The 21,100-nt window shown below is 55.4% G+C and overlaps 1 protein-coding gene across 12 annotated transcripts in view; it reads right to left on the bottom strand.

Annotated features, from left to right (window-relative positions):
- The window catches only part of GRM4 (glutamate metabotropic receptor 4), a 127,821-nt gene that overhangs the window by 24,033 nt on the left and 82,688 nt on the right, over window positions 1–21,100 (bottom strand). For all 12 annotated transcript variants that reach the window (XR_004028034.1, XM_030804108.1, XM_030804110.1 and 9 more), the window contains 3 exons: window positions 18,538–18,673; window positions 15,627–15,781; window positions 13,206–13,346 (listed from right to left, as the gene is read on the bottom strand). Coding sequence is in view for 11 of the 12 variants with exons in the window: in XM_030804108.1 (XP_030659968.1) it covers window positions 13,206–13,346; window positions 15,627–15,781; window positions 18,538–18,673 (432 nt within the window). In the remaining variant the exon portion in view is untranslated. The remainder of the gene's footprint in view (window positions 1–13,205; window positions 13,347–15,626; window positions 15,782–18,537; window positions 18,674–21,100) is intronic.

Raw genomic sequence — 21,100 nt, forward strand, 5'->3', positions numbered from 1 at the left:
CTGTCCACGTGAGGCAGTGATTCCCCGGGGACTCCAGAGGTCACTGTGTCCAGCCCCCTGCCTTGGACACCCTGAAGGCAGACCCAGGGTGCAGGGGATCTCACTGCCTCTCCTTGAGGTCTGCTGCACCCTCTAATCCCTTCATACCCTCTAATCCCGGCCACACCAGTGGCCACACCCACACAAGGATGTGGGGATGGGGGATAGCTGGCCTGGTCACTCATTAACCCTGCCAGCCAGAACCACATCCCATTTTCAGCCTTGCTCAGGGTAGGTACTCACATATTGCTGAGTGGACAATAGAAACCATAGAACCACAATGCCTGGGACACCAGGACCACAGGGGTCATCTGCCCCCACTGCCATTTTAAAGACAAGAAAACTGAGGTTGGTGGGGAAGCCCAGGTCACACAACCAGGGGCGACAGGATGGGCACTCCCAGCTTCCAGACCCCATCCCTGCTCCATCCCAGGCTGCACTTGACTTGGGTCGTGTCTGCTAGCTTTGCTAACCAGCAACACTTTTTCTAGGCCAAGGCACAAACAGACAGGATGAACATGAAAGACAGCTTCACCATCCTGCCTTGTCCGAGGCCTCTGATCACAAGGTCACGAGGGCCTAGGGAGAAATGGAATGGACGATCCCATCCCCAAAGGACACAGAGAAGGCTGGAACAGTGTCGCCTGCAAAGGCCCTCCCTGGACCCACACTTGCTCCCTGCAGGCCCCTAGGCCCTGCCCTCTCCAGCCTGAAGAAGCATAAAACACTACTTGACTCCCCCACAGCTCCCATCACACCCTCATCTCATATGGATGAGAGACTAAATTATTAACCAGGGATGGAGTGGGAGGCTGCGGCTGCTGCAGAGAGAAGGCAGCTCTCTCTCAAGACCAAGGACGCGCCCAGCCATAGGAGGCTAGCTGGATCTCTGGGGAAACATACCTCCCCCACGAGGCTGGCCTCAGCCTCTCCTCAGAGGTCCCGCGGAAGCAACCACTCCTGGGCCACTTGGGCTCAGGGCCAAGTGCTGTCTCTGGGGTCACGAAGCCATGGGTATGGATGCTAGCGTGGATATCCCACAGAAGCCCCCTGGCCAGGGTAACCTGCCTCCACCCAGGGCAGCTCTGGGGGAAGGGCTCCGGAGTGCTAGGCCTCGGGTGCTGCCCCTACAGAGCATCCATCCCAGTGCTGTCACAGCAGCGTGGACTTCTAGCAACTTCTCAGCTCCCTGTGGCCTTCTGGACTTTGTCTCAAGTCTAGCCCCAGTAACATGGGAAGACTGGGGTGCAGTGAAGTGACCAGGCCATGAGGATGTCCACCACACACATACACACACACACACACACAGAGACATACATACATACGCATATACACACATACACACACACAGAGAGACATACATACATACGCATATACACACAGACACACACACAGAGAGACATACATACATACGCATATACACACAACACACACAAGAGACATAATACAACCATACACACACACACACAGAGAGACATACATACATACGCATATACACACAGACACACACACAGAGAGACATACATACATACGCATATACACACAGACACACACACAGAGAGACATACATACATACGCATATACACACAGACACACACACACACACAGACATACACTGAAATAAACACACACACACACCAGATACACACACACACACACACTGAAACACACACACACCCACCACACCACACATACTCCTCAACTCTGACCTCAGATGCCTCAGGCCCTCCCCTTGTGCCCTACAGGAAACAACGACAGGACCTAGGTGACTCCCCTGGAGGGGTAGCAGGGCATGTAGGGGAGGGGTAGGGATACTGCAGGAACCACAAACCCTCACTAAACAAGACAGGACGCTCTGGCCTAAATGAGCAGCTACAACGGTGCCTGTGACGGCAGCAGCTTTGGGCTCACTCAACCCGGCTCCTCAGCAAGTGACTCTGCAGCTGTGGCTCATGCTTACCCAGAGCCATCGTGTGCCTGGCACATCGCCTTTCCACAGCTCTAGGAGACAGGCTTCACTGGCCCCCTCACAGGGGAGGTAGCAAGGTTTGCAGTTGGGTGGGTGGCATCCCAGAGCCTCACAGGAATCCTGGCACCAAGTAAGTGTTTGACACATACCTGTAGATGGAGCTAGCTGGGAAGTGGTGGAGCTGGGACTTGAACCAAGATCTCTTTGGTCGTCCAAGAGTCTTCAGTACCCTGAACTGCCCCTCCTCCATTTAGCCGCTGACCTGCCTCCTTCCCCCTGTCCTGGGACCCAGGCCCTGCCCCCATTGTCTGGCCAGGCCTAACCAGGGATTAAGGACTCCCTGTCTGCAGGTCTAGAAGAGGAAGGTGGCAGTGGAGAGAAAGGGGTGGGAAAATCCCCTCTCGTGAGTGGGCAGGAACCCCAGGACCAGGCAGGGGCACCGCAGTTCTGGGAGAAAGCAAGACATGCATTTCTGAGAGCTGTTGGAGGAGACGAATTCCAGACACATGGCAGCAGTGACAGCAGCAACAGTTTGAAGATGTCCTAATTGTGTCCCGGGGCACAATGAGGCAGAGATGCATTTGGCTCTGCCACAGGTGACAGTCAGCTGGGGAACCATCCAGGGAGGATTTTCTCCATCAAAACCCCGAAGCGTGGTTACTACGACGACTGCAGCCTTTGTCTGCAGGTTGTAAATTGTAATTGAAATGAGTTTTCAAGGTTGAAATAATCAGAGTCCTTCTCATCTCCCCCCTTGCTTCTCCACAACTCACCTGCCCAGCCACAATCCTCCAGTTCTAGCACTGGTACACACGTGCATGCATACACACTGCTGAAGCAGCTCCCTCACGCCAGGGTAGACAAAATCCACCACACACACACTCACAGGTATTCACATCTGCATGCACAGAGTAGCAAATACACAAACCTTCATGCATTTACACATGTCTACACACACGTGCATGCTCTAACACAGGTGTACATATAAATGCTTCCAATATAGCTACAGCTACACATTTAACACGACACTAATATAAACACACGGGCATTCAGATTCACCCACTGGCTTAGGCTGAGAAGTCCCCAAGCAGATGCTGAGGAGGACTTGAGAGCAAGGGTTTTATTGGGGGGTGACGCCAGGAAGCATAAGGAGGGGACAGGGAGGTAAGGTGGGGGAGGAAAGTCAACTAATGCCAGCGTGTGGGGCTTCGTCCTGCTGGGGACCTCCAGAAGACCCTGCAAACTACACCTCGGCGTTGTCCCATCCACGGGGATAAATGCTGCAGCTCCGCCGGTCCTGGGCTGAGGGCTGCTCCCAGAGGCATGAGCCCCATTGGTGCACACAGGGACGGTGAGTGCTGAGGGGTATGGCTGGGGCACCAATAGCATCTGCTAAACATGTCATTCACATGTGCAGTCAAGCACGATCCATGTCTACACCACACACCTACACAGATATAAACCCACATTTACACAGCCTGTCTCCCAGAGCTATGGGAAGGTGAGGTGCCAGGCACATGATGGCTCTGGGTGGGCATGAGCCACAAATATACACCTATACCCATTTTCGTCTCTTAAGCAAACTTCCAGGGAGTAGGGAGTAAAACAAGGAGGTCCCAGAATCCCTCCAGAGAGGGCTGTCTGGTGTCACGGACCAAACAAACACACATGGCTCTGACTCTCGGCTGGGCCATGGCCCAGCTATACACTCTAGGCCAAGTATAGGAGTGTCCTAGCGCCTCAGTCTCCCAAGTGTGAATTCCAGATAGTAAGACTTACTTCGAGGGGCCGCTGGGAGGACTGAGGGAGATGCAACACCATGTCTTGTGCACGGAAGTCCTCTCTGAGCCTCAGCTCTCCTTTTCTCCCTGACACGCCCCCGCTGGATGACGCCCCACCCCTGGAGGCCTCCCTGTCTGCAGCCTGGCTGGCGCTGGCTCTAGTGCTGATTCTCCCCACTCCTTCCCCACCAACATGCAATGGGCGAGGGATGCCCACCGCATAGGCAGACCCAGGTCAGCTCAGCCTAGCTCAACATATGGATGGGGTGGAGACAGCTGCCACTCTGTGCTGCCTCAGACATTCAGTTCCTTCTGTCCCTCAAGTCCTGTTCCTGAGTCCAGGCTCACCATCCCACAAGCCCCCAAATTCCCAGAAGTCAGCAGCCAGGATCTCCCTGGCCCAGAGTCACACGCTTGCTCTTCAGCCCTATACCGCGATTCTGCCGGTCCCCTCCTCTCAAATTTTCATCCTCATCAAGTCGCCCGCTTTCCAGTCTGGGAATTTCTAACCCACTTGGCTGGGTCTCCTCCATCCCTAGCTCTGTCCCCCACAACTCAGCCTTGGCCCAACACCAACTCCTTCCAGTCCCAGTGAATGATGCACCCAGGTGTTTTGAGGGCTTAGTGGTTGGATCAAAAGGGATCCCCATCTCAGTGATAAGGAAACCGAGGCCCGAGGAGGTGAAGCAGCTTACCCAGTGGGAGTCGCCTCTTGACTCCCTCTCAAGTGGTCTTTTACAAGCTCCAAGAGCTCTGTGGTAGCATCGCCCGGGGCTCTTCAACCTTGAGCCAGCCACAGGCTCCTTTTGAAGGAAACAATTCTTGCAGACCCTCAAGAATATGACCCCAGCAAGAAAACACTGAGGAGAGAAGCTGAGAGCTTGGCTATGACAGTGAAGCCCAGCTGCAAATGACCACAGCAGCAGAGAAGCCGTGTCTCTGAGTCTGGGAGAGCTCACTTCAGGATGGCCATCAACATGAGAATGCAGACTTTAAGAATCGTCATGGCACTCCTGGGTCCCTGCGAATCTGGCCTCAAGAACGTGTCCTCAGATGTCCACAGACCTCACTTTGAGAAACAGGATTCGAGCCCCAGGGTCTGGTGGGGCCAGCTGGAAACCCCCACTCAGCCCCTTGCTGGGCCTGGCAAGTCACTTAGCATCTCTGAGCTCCAGGCCCCTCGTCTGTGAAGTAAAGCTGGCACCTGGGACTAGGCAAGGAGAGTCACATCTGGCGCCTGCACAGCCCAGTGCCCAAGAAGGACCAGCTCTCGACTCCTCCCTGGTTCTGAGGCCAACACACCTCAGCTGAGAAGCTGGGGCTCAGCTCTCCCACATAGGAGGGGCTGGGGCTGGGGGTGAGGGAACCCTGGGGACTGACTCTCAGGCAAATGTGGATGAGCTGCCCCTGCTAACAACTCCCAACACAGACATCCCTCTCCCCCATTATTCAGCAGCCTCCCTTCAAGCAGCATCTAGCTTTCCCCCTTACTAGGTGACAAAGTTTGGGTCTGTGTCCCCACCCCAAATCTCACCTCAGATTATAATCCCCACATGTGAGGGGAGGGACTTGGTGGGAGGTGACTGGATCATGGGGGCGGATTTCCCCCATGCTGTTTTCATGATAGTGAGTTCTCAAGAGATCTGATGGTTTAAAAGTGTGGCACTTCCCCTCTCACCCCTCTCTCCTGTTCCACCATGGTAAGCCGTGCTTGCTTCCTCTTCGCCTTCCGCCATGATTGTAAGTTTCCTGAGGCCTCCCAGTCACGCTTCCTGTACAGCCTGCAGAACTGTGAGTCCATTAAACCTCTTGTCTTCATAAATTACCCAGTCTAAGGTAGTTCTTTATAGCAGCGTGAGAACAACTAACACACTAGGTCTTTCTCTTTAAGGTAGAAATATGAGGTCATTTCTCCGATTTAAGCAAACAAACAAATCCCCTCTCTTGACCCGCCCCTCCCCAGCTAGCATCCCCTTTCTCTGTTCCTGCTTACAATGTAGCTCCTCGAAAGAGGTGCCTCTGCTCACTGTCATCAGTTTCTCTCCTCTGTCTCCTGACCAACTCCAGTCTGGCTTTTGCGCCCACCTCTCTAAGGAGACTGCTCTTGCGGAGGTCACAATCGCCCCCCAGGTGGCTAAGTCCAATTGCCTGGTCCAGCCCCTGTCTCACTTGGCCCCTGGACAGCATGTGATGGAGACGGTCACTCCCTCCTCCAGTGCTCTCTTTATCGCCGCCGGACACCACGCTCTGGGCCCTGCTGCCTCCCGGGCTGCCCCTCCTCAGCTTCCGTGCTGGCCCCCCTCTCTGCCCCCAACACTCCAGCATCCAGGGCTCACTGGGACCTCTTCTCTAGCCACACACACTCCTTGGTGCTCCCAGCCAGCCCCATCTGTACTCTGCCACCTCCCCAGTCACATGGCCACTCTAGCCTCTCCCTGACTCCAGCACCTATTCTACAAGGCCACGTGGGTCCCAGCAGGCATCCCACTCTCCACATGGCCTCCACAAAAGCCCTGCCTTCCTTCTCAGCCTGCTCCTCCTCCCGCCCACCCCATCATAGTGCGTGGCAATTTCATCCATCTCCTTGTTCCAGCAGAGAATGCTGAAGCCATCCTTGACTTTCTGTCATCTTTCTCTCACCTTAAATCCTTCCATAAACACCACAGCCACACCGCAAAGTTTACAAAGAATCTGACCCCTTCTCACCACCTCCATGACCACCACCCGCCCCAGGCCCATCATTCCCACCTGGATTATAGCACCATCCTCCTAACTGGTCTCCCACTCTGCCCTCGCTCCCAGAGAGGAGTGAGCAGGTAGCAGCCCAGTGATCTCATTAGGACATAAATCAGGTAACGTCAATCCTCTTTAAAAGCCTGCAATGGCTTGTCCCCTTGTGCATAAAAAACTAAATCCTTACGAACTGCCCACAAGGCTCACATGATCTGCACCATCTGCCCATCACTCCCCCACGACCCTGTCTCCTGCCTGTTGCTCTCTCTGCTTCAGCCACACTGGCCTCCTCGTTGCTCCCCAGGCTTGCCAGGCATGAGCCCACCCCAGGGCCTTTGCACTTGCTGAGCGCTGTGCCTGGCATGCCCTTTCCTAGGTCTCCACATGACTCTCTCTCTCACAGTCTTCAGGTGTTCGCTCCAGGATCACCCTGAAATAGTTCAGATGTTTGTCCCCTCCAAATCTCATGTCAAAATGTGATCCCCAGTGTTGAAGGTGGGGCCTGGTGGGATGTGTTTGAGTCATGGGGGCGGATTCCTCATGAGTGGCTGGACGCCCTCCTCATGGTAATGAGTGAGTTCTCACTCTATTAGTTACAAGATTTGATTGTTAAAAAGAGCCTGGCTCCTCCTCCTGCTCTTTCCCCTGTCTCCCTCCCACCATGACGGGAAGCCTCCTGAAGCCCTCACCAGAAGCAGATGCGGGTGCCATGCTTCTTGCACAATCTGCAGAAACGTGAGCCAAATAAGCTTCTTTTCTTTATGAATTACCCAGCCTCAGGTATTCCTTTATAGCAATGCAAACAGACTAGCACACAATTTCTCACTGAGAACTTCTGACTTAAAAGTGCAGCATTCCTGTCCTCCCAGCACTCCCAGTTTCCTCCAAGAGGCCTCCAGGCTCTGCCTTCTCCAGCCTCATAGTTAGGCCTTTTCTGGAGCCATGGCACTGACTGCCAGGCCACGCCACCATCCGCTATACCTTGTCTGCAATGCCACTCACAAGATGGCTCCCCAGGGCAGGTCTGTCCCCCTCACTGAGCCCAACACAGGGCTGGCTGGGCACACAGTCAGGCTCTTCGTCTATGCTGTTGGTTTCCCAGTTGATGAGTGGGAAGCAGCACTGAGTGAAAGGCCAATGGTTTGAACGACTGTGAGTTCCTCTAATGGGGGCACGGCCTGGCACATAAAGGGTGCTTCCAAATGTTGGCCTTTCTTACTTGCCCAAGGAGGGAGGCTTCCTCAGGTTCTCTTCGGGATGCAGAGGTGGGAAGACCTTTCACAGGCAGGCTGGAGAAGCCAGGAGGGGCCTGGGGCTGGGATAGCATCTGGTCTAAGCAAAATGTCTCTAGAGCCAAATGGTCGGATTCAAACCCCAACTCTGTGTGACTCTGGGCAAGTCCCTAACCTCTCTGTGCCTCAGTTGCCTCATCTGTAACGTGGGTTGCTCCAAAAATTAAATGCAAAATACTGGAACAGAGCTTGACAATTAATAAATGCTATATAAATATTAGCTGTGATTATGTTTCCACTATTATTGTTGTTACTGCTGGTAGCACAGGCTGGGTGACTGGCATCTCCCCACACACCCCCAGCCACCATGCAGCTGCCCTCTCTCTCTGAGCTCCCAGCCCCTCTGCACAGCAGGCAGTAAATTTTTCCTATCTCCTCATAAACCGGGCCTTCCTCCGCTCAGCCGTCACCTGGCTGGCAGCGCTGTCAAAAAGACGGATGCCACATGTGCCTTGTTTACGACTTTAATTCCCAAACCCTGTTCTTTGGGCTCCCAGGGAGGGCCTGGGAGGAAAGGAGGAGGCGGGCGCTATCTTCCCATAGGCTTGACAGCTGCAGAGATGCCCCCCTCAGCGACCCCAGCTCGCTGAGGTTGGGGGGATCCATGGGCCATCTGCAAGTGCTTCCTGCAGATAAGCTCCCATCACTTCCTTGGAAGCCATGAGGGAGGTAGCACTCTGCTGGGGATGGAGCTCTTGGGAGAATGGGAGGGGATAATATAATTCCCATTGCACAGATGAGGAAATCGAGGCCCCCAGAGGTGAGGTAACCTGCCCAAGGCCACATGGCTAGGAAGTGGCAGCACCAGCATTCACACCCAGGTCTGCAGGACTCTAATAGCCGTATGTTTGAGAAAGAATGAGTGCTCTACCATACACCCAACCCTGACCCCTTCAGCACACACCAGTCCAGCCTCCAGCTGCCAGCATGTGCCAGCCTTCTGAGGCTTTCTTGGGCACAGGAGCCCTCTCCATTTGGCAGGCTGGAGGTGCCAAGGAATTAATGGCCTCTAGGAGCATCCCTCCACCAATGACTGATGGGGCACACACATACCCTGGCTCCCTCTCACTCTCTGTGGGATGACTGAGAGGCCTGTTCCTCTGTCCCAAGAGGATTAAGCTCAAATTGTTCACAGTGGCAACCAGCTTGATCTCACACCCTTCATCTCTGCTTTCTCTCCTCTTTCCTGGAATCCCTTCCTAAATCAGCTGCTTGCTGTCAAATCCTCATCTTGGGGGAACTCCACTTCAGACAGCCTTGAAGGATGAATCAAATCTTCCCAAGTGTAAGATCCCAGGATGAGAGGGTCCTTCCCACCCTCTTGGACGGTCACCAGGCCCATCCATCACCTGGGGTGGGAAGGAATGGATTTGGCAAAGCAAAGGACACAGGAGTGGCACTTGCTCTCTGTGAGACCTTGAGCAGGGCAGGCCTGTGGGACTGAAACAGACAGAGGCCAACTATGGAATGTGAGCACCCGAGAAAGCAGAGTGAGCTGATCTGAAGAGGTGAGGGGGAAGCTAGTCTCTGGAGACAGAGTGAGGGCAGGTGGAGAATAGTTTTCGGAGACCACAGAGCATGCCTGGGCTGGCTGAGGGCAAGAGAGAGGGGCCCCAGAGGAGTGGGAGGGAAGGAGGGGGAGGGCAGGGGTGGGCACTGGCTTGACAGCCAGGCTGCCTGGGTGTGAATCAGCTCTGACAACTCTCTAGCTCTGTGATAGTCACAAGTTGCCTCAGTTTCCTCTTCTGTAAAATGGGAGTGCATCTGTGACCATCTATACTACCCACCTTCAGGATGGCACATTCTTTCCTCTGGGATCCTACAACAGAACAGACTTGGACTATTAGATTACCCAATTGCCTGTCTAAATCCCAACTCTCCCACTTCCTCTCTGTATCAGCAATAACAATCATTTTATCAGCACCTATCATACACATCATTCTCAGCCAGCCTCCTCACACGCTTTATCTCTAAACCTCACAGCTCACTGAGATAGCTGTTGCCTTCCCTGTTCTACTGATAGCAGCTGAGACTCAGAGAAGTTAGATAACTTGTCCAAGGTCACACAGCAGGGAGGAGGCAGAGCCAGACTCAGACCCAGGCGTGGGTCCTTCCCCTGTCCCTGCTCCCAGCTTTCTGTGGGTGTGACTCCAGACCTCCTGGCCTAAGGCCTTCTCCCGTGGGACAGGCTTAGCTCAAGGGCAGGACGATGGGGAACCCAGAGCTGCCTGCCCCTCCCCCAGGGTCTCAGGTCCCACAAACATTCCCAGCAGCCCCCTCACCTGCCCCTCACCTCACCCAGAGATAGACTGAGAGGCTCACCGCGCCTGGCCTGGGGCCACACAGGGACTCTGACCTGTCTCTGCTGGGGCTCCCAATGCAGCAGGAAGGATTCAGGTCAGCTGAGACGTACCACGTCCACTAGAGCCTCTGCCCCTTTGCTCATGCCTCCTCACCTGTTTAGGGCACACGCCGTCCTCCCTGTGTAACCCACCCCTCCCTCCAAGCCAGAGGCTCCCAAACTTTGCTGCATAGTAGAACCACCTGGGGCACTTCAAAAAATCCTGATGCTCAGGTTGCATCTGGTGCAAATTAAACCAGAATGTCTAGGGTAACTGTATTTTTAAAAGATCCCCAGGTGATTCAATGTGAACAAAGCTTGGAAACCACTGCTCCAGCCCTAAATACACAATAAAATCACCTAGGGAGCGTTGTAAAAATCCACAGCCTAGGCCCCACCCCTAAGGTTCTGCTCTAGTTGGTCTGGGGGTGGCGCCCTGGTATGGTGTTAAAAGCTCCCAGGTGACTCTAATGCACCTCCAGACTTTACAGCTGCTGCTTACAGATCAGGAAGTGCCTCCATTAACACTTCACTTCCTTCTGGAGATACCCTCTGGGCCGGCTCATCTATCCCGTTGCTCAGATGAGAAAGCAAAGGCCCAAAAAGGTTGCAGAGCTTGCCTCAGGCTCACGGCAAAGCTCTGTGCCTTTTTTTTTTTTTTTTTTTTTTTTTTTTTGAGACAGAATCTCACTCTGTCACCCAGGCTGGAGTGCAGTGGCACAATCTCGGCTCATTGCAACCTCCACCTCCCAGGCTCAAGCGATTCTCCTACCTCAGCCTCCTGAGTAGCTGGCATCACAGGTGCCCACCACCACACCCAGCTAATTTTTGTATTTTTAGTAGAGACAGGGTTTCGCCATGTTGACCAGCCTGGTCTTGAACTCCCGACCTCAGATGATCTGCCCGCCTCGGCCCCCAAAGTGCTGGGATTACAGGCGTGAGCCACCACGCCCAGCCAAGCTCTGTATTCTTCTGAACCCTGCTCTAGTCCTCCTTCCCCACCTGAGCTGACAATCAGACCAAATGCCTCCCTTAGGACTGCTGGAGAGGTTCATAAATCCTGCCCCAAGGACTAGGAGTCTGGACAGAGCCTACAGGAACTGACCAAAGCCTTCTCCCCTCCTGCCCCTCCCAGACAAAGAGAAGATTCCAGAAAGCCCTTCCCCTTGACAGCCCAGACCCCTCGACAGCCTAGACACTGGGTCCCAGGAGGCCCCAGCTGTCCATCTTGCCACCACTTCCAGTCTTCCCACCCTATCCCCACCCCATCCATCCCCATCCTCACCCCCGATCTAGGTCTGCTGATCTAAATCAGGGTGCCCATACAATTTTCCATCCCGCCTGGGCACTTCCAAGAACCGAAGGTGATGCTCTCAATAATTACACCAGAACACGGGAGACAGGATGCACGGTCACCCCACCCATGAGGGCTCAGCCTCCACACCCAGGCATCTTTGCACTTCTCACACGTCTGTTGTGATTACTGCCTGATGCAGGCATTTGCTGAGCAGCCTCGGGCAAGTCCCTTGGTCTCTCTGACTCTCCATATCCTCATCTAGACTGCAGGAATCTTAAGAGTTCCTAGAGTTGCTGTGAGAGTGAAATGTCTTTCACATTTTAAAGATGATATCTTTAAAGTGTCTGAACACAGTAGATACATAGTAAACAGCAATGTTTGTGTTTAGCTCACCCAGGAATACATAAGCCCCACATAAGACACAGGCACACAAACCCCTTCTCTCTCAGGAACACCAGCTCACACACATGCGAAGTCACGTGCCACAGGTGTATACACACACACTGCCACACTGGGCACACTAGCATACCTGCACTCACTCTGTAGATCAGGTGGGTTTGGCTGTGAGCTTCTCTGGGTCCCCAGTGGTCCAGTGGCTGCAAGTCCCTGTGGGCTCTGGCCACCAGAGGGCAGCATGCTCCCCACCCATCCTCATCACACTCCCTTCTCCCCTGGCCCTGGAAGAGCTGTCTAAGACTCCATGCAGCGCGTCCCCCGCCCTTTGCCCAAACTGCACGATCAAGTCTGGGAGAATACAGGAGATAACTCATCATCCTCGATTAGGCACCTCTCGGGCTGAGAGGCACCAGAGCACCCCAATGTTATTGAGGCTGGGTCCTGCCGCAGAGCGACCCAGACCCAGGGCGCGCAAAGACCCCTGTCTGGATGTATCTGAAGTGGACATGCCATGATGGCTACCTAGGGGGCGGGGGGCCTAGGGCTCAGACCCAGGAGCAAGTCATGCTCTACCGCCCTCTATCTATGGGAATTCAAGTCCCTCTACTCGCCTCCCCTGAGCCTCCGTTCTCCCATCTGTAAAATGGACCGATCACTGCCCCTCCCCTGCGCGGCTTATCCCTCTCATGTGAGGGCTCAGATGTCACCTGCGCAAGCAGGCCGTCCCTGGCCACTTCACAGTTGCAGTTTCCCTTCCCCTCACACTTTCCATTCTTTTTATTTTCTGTTTTGTTTCTTCTGCACATTTCTGTTCTGACATATTCTATCATTCACTCATCTTGTTGATCGTCTGTCTTCCTATTAGAATAAAAACTCCAAGCGCCGTTGGACTCTTTCTTCACTACTATATACCTGCCATGCTTAGAACAGGGCAAGGCACGGCCTAGGAGCCAAACTGGTGCTTGCTGAGTGACTGAGGGAACCCTGGAGGTTAGAGGTGGTTTCTGGAAAGTGCCCAGCCTGGTGTGCGTCAAAACTGGATACAGGGCAGGAGGGGTCAGTTCAGTGCTGTGAGCTGGCCCTAGGGCCGTCCACATCAACCCCGAGGCGGCCAGAGGCCTTGCCACTCCCAAGGATCTCAAGGCCACACCCCAAATCTACTGTGGCCCCGCCCCTCCAGGCCCCGCCCCAGGCCTCCCAACTCCACCCCAGGTGCAGGCCCAGGTGCAGGCCCAACTCCACGTTCTGCCACTGCCGACAGACGATCGATCCGAGACTCTCAGCCTCAGGCCCCCAGGCTCTGCCCTCCCGGTCTCCTCCTAGAGCCCGCCCGGCCCTGCCCGGCCTGCGTGCTCACTGGTGCACTTCTTGACGTGGCTGCCCTTCTTGAGGGCGTGGCGGCTCAGCTTGCAGTGGAAGTTGTCCTCCCAGAACTCGGCAAACCAGATGTTGCGCCGGTTGTTGTCCAGCGTGCGGCTGGAGAAGTAGCGGTCGAAGCCTGGCAGGGAACCGGGACGTCAGGGCCTCACTGGCCTCCTTCCCACCAGCCCCAGCCCTCCCCGCCTCCCCCAGGATAAAAGATGGTCCAGGCGGAGGGAGAGAGACCAGGAGGAGCACATCCTCTGATCCAGGAGAAAACAAAATGTGGAGCATTTCATTTCATTCAAAATGAAAAGAGCTGTATTATGTCCCAGGGGGATCGTGTGTAATCTACAACTGCTGCCTTTATGGAAGAGAAGCACACCGATGAGGATGTTTCCACGGCCTTTAACCGCTGCAATGCTAACAGCGGGCTTTGAAAAGGAGCCGCCTGGGAGTCCTGAGATTACAGCACAGAGGCTGGTGGGGCTGCCCAACCCTGGGAGCACCTGAAGAGGAGACCAGGCCAGACAAGGAGGGAGGGGACCACCCAGGTCACACAGCAAGACCAGGACCTGGACCTTCTCCCTTCACATCCAGGACATCGCCATCACTGACAGAGGCTGCCTCCCTCCTCCACATGCTCTGCATGGCTCACAGTTCTGCTCTCAGCCTCGGAAAGCCTGTCCTAGGGTGGGCAGGCTGGCGGTGAACAACACCCTCTCCTCCTCCCAGATGCCCCTCCTGCCATACTGACTGTTCCTGGCACTGTGGACTGAGCTGCTCTGTATGGACCAGAGGCCTGAAAGCTCAGCGGGGCCACGTGGAGCTTCCTGCCCATGGAAGTGTCCAAGTGGAGGCAAAATGACTGGCCACGTGGCAGGAGACGCACTGGCATGAGCAGGAGGTTTGGCCTGCAGTAGGATTTCTCAGCCTCGGCACTGTGGACACTCTGGGCGGGATAACTCCCGTGGGAGACCGTCCTGTGCACTGTAGGATACTGAGCAGCACCCCGACCTCTACCCGCTGGAGGCCAGCAGCAGCATCCCCCAATTGTGACAACCAAAAATGGCTCCAGAAATTGCCAAATGTCCCCTTGGGGGGCAAAATCACCCCCAGATGAGGACCATTGTTCTAAAAGCTTCTCTAATGTTCCTGAGAGAAAAGGTACTTGTCAGGCAAGTCCTGGATTCCGATCCCAACTCTGCCATTCGCTGTACTGTGTGTGTCTCAAGCTCTCTGAGCCCTGCGTATCCATCTACTAAATGTGGGGAAGAGTGCATCACAGGGATGCTGGGGAGGCTAAAGGAGACGTCCATAAGGGGCCTGGCATTGGTAAGCACCATAGCAGTTATTGTTATGTTGTGTTTATTATGGCTGGGGGTGGTATGGAAACTCTCGCTATGTGTGTGTGTTGGGTGGGTGGGGGGGTGTTGGATGTGTAATGGGGTAAGGGCTGTGGGGATGGATGAGCCAGGAAGGCATGAGTCTGAGAGGACCGGGGCTGGGCAGAGGTGGTTCTGGAGCCTGAGTCAGACATGGGACAGGTGTGGATGTGGGGGGACAGATGTGGTCTTTGCAGGGACAGACATGGGCCTGGGGGATCATACTGGGCCTGTAGGCAGGCATAGGCCCAGGGGGACAGGTTTGGATGACAGGGTAGCCATGGGCCTATGGACAGGTATGGGCCAGGGCTAGAAGGCGCCATGGGCCAGGGAGCTCCCTCTGCCTCAGGATGAAGAGAGGACACTGCTATGTGACTTTGAGCAAGTCCCTCCCCTCCTCAGGCCTCCATGTCTTGGGAAGTACCTTAGAGAGGCAGATGTCTGCAGTCCCTCCCAGCTCCATTAATGCTGGATTCTATTGAAGGGAGGGAGGGCAGGGAAGGAGAGGGCCCAGGGAGCCTTCTCCCCATGGTGAAGACTACCAGGTCCCTGCCAAATTAATGGGAACATCACACCTCACTCTCTGTGAGGTTCTGGCCAGAGAAGTTCATTCCTGCCCAGGTGACTGTGGGTTCTGCCCCGAGAGTGGGGGATTCAGGGTGAGGCAGGCCCAACCTCAGCACCATCCCGGGGCCTGCCAACCCCAGGCAGACTCTGCAGGAAAGGCCTGTCCTGTAGCCCCGGCAGGGCGGCTCCCAGCCTCTTCCAGCAGCGGACTCTCCACACACCTTCCACCCCAAAAATGTCTGAGAAGACAGGAGGGAAGGTCTTGAATCTGGATTCAAATTCTGCTGTGTTGCATGTGACCTAAAAGAACTCCCAGCCCAGAACCTCAGAACATAAGAGGTTGTGGGCCAAGGAAGAGAAAAGGAAGGATATGGAAAGAGGAGGAGCAGAAGGGGAAGGAAGCCGAGGAGGGACGGCAGGAGGAGCAGTCCAGGATGGTGCCGACCACTGCACCTGCCCGGCCTTACCTCGTACAGACATCCTCTTGGGGAGGATCGTGACAGCGCCCTCAGCCACCTCCTCCAGGTGCAGCACAGGTGCAATCTTGGAGCCCCAGCTGTCAGAGCCCATCCAGAAGAAATGGCCTGTCTGGTTGGCTCTTCGTGCTGCCTCCAGCACACGCCTGTAGGAACACATACCAGCCCAGCCCAGCCGTGTCTGTCCACGAAACTGCCCCCACTCCTGGCCACACTTGCTTTGGGCCCACGTCCCTGACCCCCAAAAGCCCAGGGTTCACAACCGTCCCAGCACCCATGCTTTCACCGCAACCCGTGGATTTCCCCTACCCCCTGCCCTCACCTGCCCATAGACCCATGGCTACCGCCTCATCCAACCTGCCTGCCCCTGGGCCCACGCCTGTGTGATTCTCCAGGCCCACATCTGTGCCTGCAAAGACCACACCTGTGCCCCCAGATCCATACCCACCCCACATCTGACTCAGGCCCCACAACCACCTCTGCCTAGCCCCGGTCCCCTGAGATGCATGCCTTCCTAGCTCATCCATCCCCACATTCCTTGCCCATTCTCACACGCATCCACCATAACACAACCGCCGCCCTCACCCCTCTGCACATGCTGCCTTCTGCCTGCAGCTCCCTCTTCATTCACCGCCCTCTGTGCCAAAATTCCAGGTCCTTCAGAGAGCTGCTCCCCACACCCTGAGTGGGAGTGGGTGATGGAGGGAGATGGGTGTGGAGCCAGCCGCCCAGTGCTCACACACAGCCCAGTCTGCCTGTGATGGTAATATAAATCAAACCAGGGACCCGAGAGCCCAGCCTGGGGCCGAGGAGCCCACAGCAAGTGCTCAGCCAGGGCTTCATGGAGGCATGAATTAAGTGGCCCCTCAAAGACATCTCAGAGGGGAAAAACAAGGAGGAATGGGCAGAATTCCCATAACCCAGCTCCCACAAGGAGAGAATGAGGTAGGGAGGAGGCAAGGAACTTGCTCACAGTCACATAGCAAGTGAGAGGCTGTGATACTACAAACTGTCCAGGCGCTTCCGTCGGTGAGGACCAGGGCACAGACTCCAGGGCTTGGGGGTGGCTGCTGGGCCTATGCAGGACGCGGCCAGCTGGGGCTGGAGGGCCTGGGCTTCCAGGGAGAAACAAATGTTTCCAGGCCCCAGAGCTTTCACCTGCGCTGGCCTTGTCCATCTCATCCCACCCCACCCTCCTCCATCATCTCCCAACTCCTGAGGCTTTCCAGCCCCGCTCACTGGTGTAGCTCCCCCGCACCCTAGGTCACAACTAATGGCAGGTAAGGCTGCTCTCAGAACCCACACCCACACCCTATTAATACCCGTCTGCATCCGGCCAGCCTGAGATAGCCAGAGCTCCCGACCATCCAGCCCTGCAGAGTCACCTGGGTTTATTTTTACTTCTGTTTGCTTCTGAAAATGCATGTGGATTTCCAGAAACGACCCCCGTCTCCTACCCCACTTCCTGCAGCCTGCTCCGGAAGTCAGTCTAGCTCCCTTCCAGCCCTCCCCTAGGGGCTTCTTCACGGGGACAAAAGGCCAGGTGCTTTCAGTCCCCTTCCCAGAATGTGGATCCATCTGAGCTGAAGGTGTCCTCAAAAACAGCAGGCCTGGAGTGAGGCACATAGCTGGGTGGGGTGTGGGAGCCAAGTCTTACCAGGCTTTAGGATGGGAAGGGGGCAGGAAGTCAGGGAGCGGGGCCCGGCGGCTCAGAAGCTTCCCCAGGAGCTGGCTGATTGGTGGCCATCATAAACGTTCAGAGCCAGAACTCAGGGGACCTGCACGTCTCAAGGGACTGGGTGCCGCCTCTGTGCAGCTCTGAGGGTGTCAGGATGGGGCTTGAGGGCCTCCCTTCCCTGGCCTTTCGCTGCCTGAGACACCAACCATTGCAGTTTGTCCTTTTGGCTTTTGAGGCCATGAGGATCTTCCAGAAGCCCCCCTCCATCCCTCCAGGGACCCACCAATGGCCTGGGAGGGTGTCTGTTTTGCAGCAACTCTGGAGTCCAAATTAGAAAGTGAGAAATGGCTTGGGAGCGCTGGTGAGGAATAGGAGGAAGCTGCCTGGGAAGGACTGGGCACACAGTGCAGCCTTGGCTGGTCCAGTGAGGGGGAGTCTGAGGGCACAGCAGGCTCTGCCAGCCCGGGCCAGATATCTGAGGAGACCTGGCAGGGGCCACATCTGCTCTCACCCTCCTCTCTGAAGAAGTGGCCAGCAGGGACTAGAGGGCCCTACCAGATTCTAGGCAGGGCTGTATCTCCCCTCATCCTGGGGCTCCCTGAGGACAGGGCTGTGTCTCCCCTCAGCTTGGGCCCTCTGAGCCTAAGCCAAGACTAGAACCAAACACACAGCCCAGAGCTCTTCTCTGTACTCTGAGCTCACCACAGAAAGGAGGGAGGGGCTGAGAGGTGGCCCACATTTACTGGGCGCCTATTTCATGCCAGACCTTACTCTAAGCCTTTTATGCACATTCCTGCATTGAATTCTCAAACGCTATCAGGCAGATATCATTAACTCATTTGTTTTTTAGCAGCAGAGGCCCAGAGAGGTTAAGAAATTCACCTGAGGTCACACAGCTAGTAGGTGGGAGAAGAGCATTAGAACCTAAGTGGTCTGGCCCCAAGCTCACGGCCTCAGCCCTCTGTTAAAGCACCCAGGTAGCCATCCCTAGCAGGTGGAATGGATGCAGGAAATGGAGGGGGGAGGGAAGGGGTGCCCCATAGCAGTAGCCTGTGTGCCAGCCTGTGGGTCTCCCTGCCCACATACCCACTCACCCGCACCTACCTCTCTGGATCCCAGGGTGGGGTCAGGCTTGCCTGGGAAGGTCTCCAGCAGGACAGGACCCGTGGCTCTGCCCACACCTGCATGGCTCCCGGTGCCCACCCTGCTGCCACCTGCCCTCACCTGATGTCATCCTCGTTGGCGAAGATGATGACTGCCCGGGCGTTCGAAGTCTCCAGGAGGCGGCGGATGATCTTGTCGAACTCGCCTGCCTTGGGCTCCCGTGGTATCTTCACCGACTGGGCGATGCACACGCCCCCTGCAGGAGGGGCACCAGTTAGTTGGGGTGGGCAAGGGAACCTGAGTCTTCCCACCACTCTCCCAACACACACTCCAGGAGATGGGGGCTGGGTGCTGCCCAGGCTCCCCAGCCTGACTCCCAGCCCTGGGATCCCAGCCTCTGGATATGGGCTGTGCAGTCAGAACAGCTTCAGTACCAGTCTTGGCTCCACTTACCAGCTGGTGACCCTGGATATGTCACTTAAGTACTCTGAGCCTCAGTTTCCCCATATAGCAGCTAGAAGCAGCATGGCATCATGCTTAGGAGCTAGACTGCCTGGGTTCAAATCTCAGCTCTGCCACTTACTGCTGTGTGACCTTAGGTCAGTTACTGGACCTCTCTGTGATGCACATACATCACCTATAAAGTGGAAATAACGGTATTACCTATTTCATAGAATTGTTATAAGTGAGGTAATGCATATAAAGACAACATCTGGTACCTAGTGTTTAGTAAATGTTGATTATTTTTATTGTAACCCCCTCATAATGTTTCTTGGAGGGTTAAAGCTGGGAATAGAGCCCACCCTGAGGCATCAGTCCCTGCTACACCCATATCCACACGCTTCTCAGGGCTCCTGTCCCTGGGCCCCATGCCCATCACCAGGCCCTTGGTAGGAGCAGCATGCATGGCCACCGGCTGGAACCATCAGGAGAAGGTCAATACTTGATGTTGCTGGGATTCACGACCAGGCTGGGTGGCCATCAGGGACCCTGGGAGCACTTTGTCCCAGCCAGTCCCCAGCCCCAGATGTGCCTCTCAAGTGCTGGCAGGGGACAGATGTCATTCATGTATTTAAATCTCACCCGACCTCGTGGTACAGAGCATCTGTGGGCCATGCTTGTGTCAGCCACTGCCTTTGACGGATGAGGAAACTGAAGCTCAGAGAAGAGAAGTGGCTTACCCAAAGCCACACAGTTACCTGCCCTACTGGAGTCCAGGAGCTGGAGACCCCCAGAGAATAAGACCCCAGAAGCCCCTGGTGGCAGTCGATGGAAAAGCATGAGGGATTAATCTTGAAGCCGGTCCTGGTATCTAACGGCTGCCCTCCTCTGGGTCCCACTCAACTCAACACAATGCCTCAAACCAAACACCTTGGCTGGGCACCGCTGGGCTTCCAAATGACCTGGAGGTCCAGGCTGGGGCCACCTAAGCCTTCTACACAGACTTGCCCCAATACATCAGAAAACTCTGGGTGGAGCTGCCAGGGGCTCAGAGTGCAGGGGACACGACTACCACCAGCCCCACAGGGCAGTGCCAGTACCCAGCTCCACCCACGGAGGGGTCCCTACCTGTGGGCAGGGAGATGGCTGCCAGAGAAGGCTGCCCAAAGGCAGTTACACTGGGCTGAGTCCTTAGAGGACGCAAGTGGCCAGGCGGCAGGCATTCTGGAGAGGACAGGGTATGCTCTGGAAGGAGTGGCTGCTCTGTGCCAGGCACCCTGCTGGCCTGGGGCCACAGGACACAACACACACATGCATGCACACACATGCACATGTGCACACACACACACACACACACACACACAGCTCCTCAGGTCTCTCCTAAGACACCAAGAAGTCCCAAGTGCTAGAGAAGAGCATGTTTACTAGGAGCTCATGGGGAGGAGGGAGAAGCAGCAAGGGTGCTCAGGCAGGACTGGGGCCCCTGTCAGTCTGGGGTCACAGAGGGAGCCAAGGGAGGCAGCCACTGGCTGCACCGCTGGCCGGGCCGGCTCTCAGCTCCCAGCTAAACTCTCCATATGGTTTCTTTCCACTTAGAAAGTGGGCCAATTGTGACATTCCTCCCCCCATCTGGGGAGACAGATGGACAGAGGAAGAGGCTGGACTGGGAGGAGAGGGAAGGGAAGGATGAGCCACCTGGCTCCAGGAGCGGGAAGGAAGGCAGGGGAAGGGAGTTAATTGCTCTCAAACAGGGAGAAACTGTTAGGTTAAGTCATATTTCTGAGTGATGCTCTTCTAAGAGGATCCGTGTGATGGTCTTGCCTGGCACCTCAGGGCATATCTTGCAAGCTTCGTTTTGCTGGTGAAGGAAGGATTAGGTGACCACGGCTCAGTCAGCGGGAGTGTGAGTGAGCCACAAGGTACTTGAGATGCAAGTGCAGTCTGAGAAGGGTTTGATATTCTTGCAACTGCAAGAGATTCAGACCAGAAGGGAGTGCGGGGGGCGGGGCTGTGCAGAGCTCCATAATACTAATGAACGTTTATGGAGTGTCCAATGCATGGGAAATGTTATTCTGCAAATTTTACATGGAGTCACTCATCTGAGGCCAGTGTAATCACCATATCTCTAATTTATAAATGAAGAAATTGAGGCACAGAGAGGTTAAGTAGCTTCCCCAGGATCATGAAGATAGGGGCAGAGGTGGGGTTTGAACTTGGGCCATCTGGCTCCAGCGGCCACCTT

The sequence above is a fragment of the Nomascus leucogenys genome, chromosome 22a (genome assembly GCF_006542625.1).
Source record: "Nomascus leucogenys isolate Asia chromosome 22a, Asia_NLE_v1, whole genome shotgun sequence".
NCBI classification, from domain to species: domain Eukaryota; kingdom Metazoa; phylum Chordata; class Mammalia; order Primates; family Hylobatidae; genus Nomascus; species Nomascus leucogenys.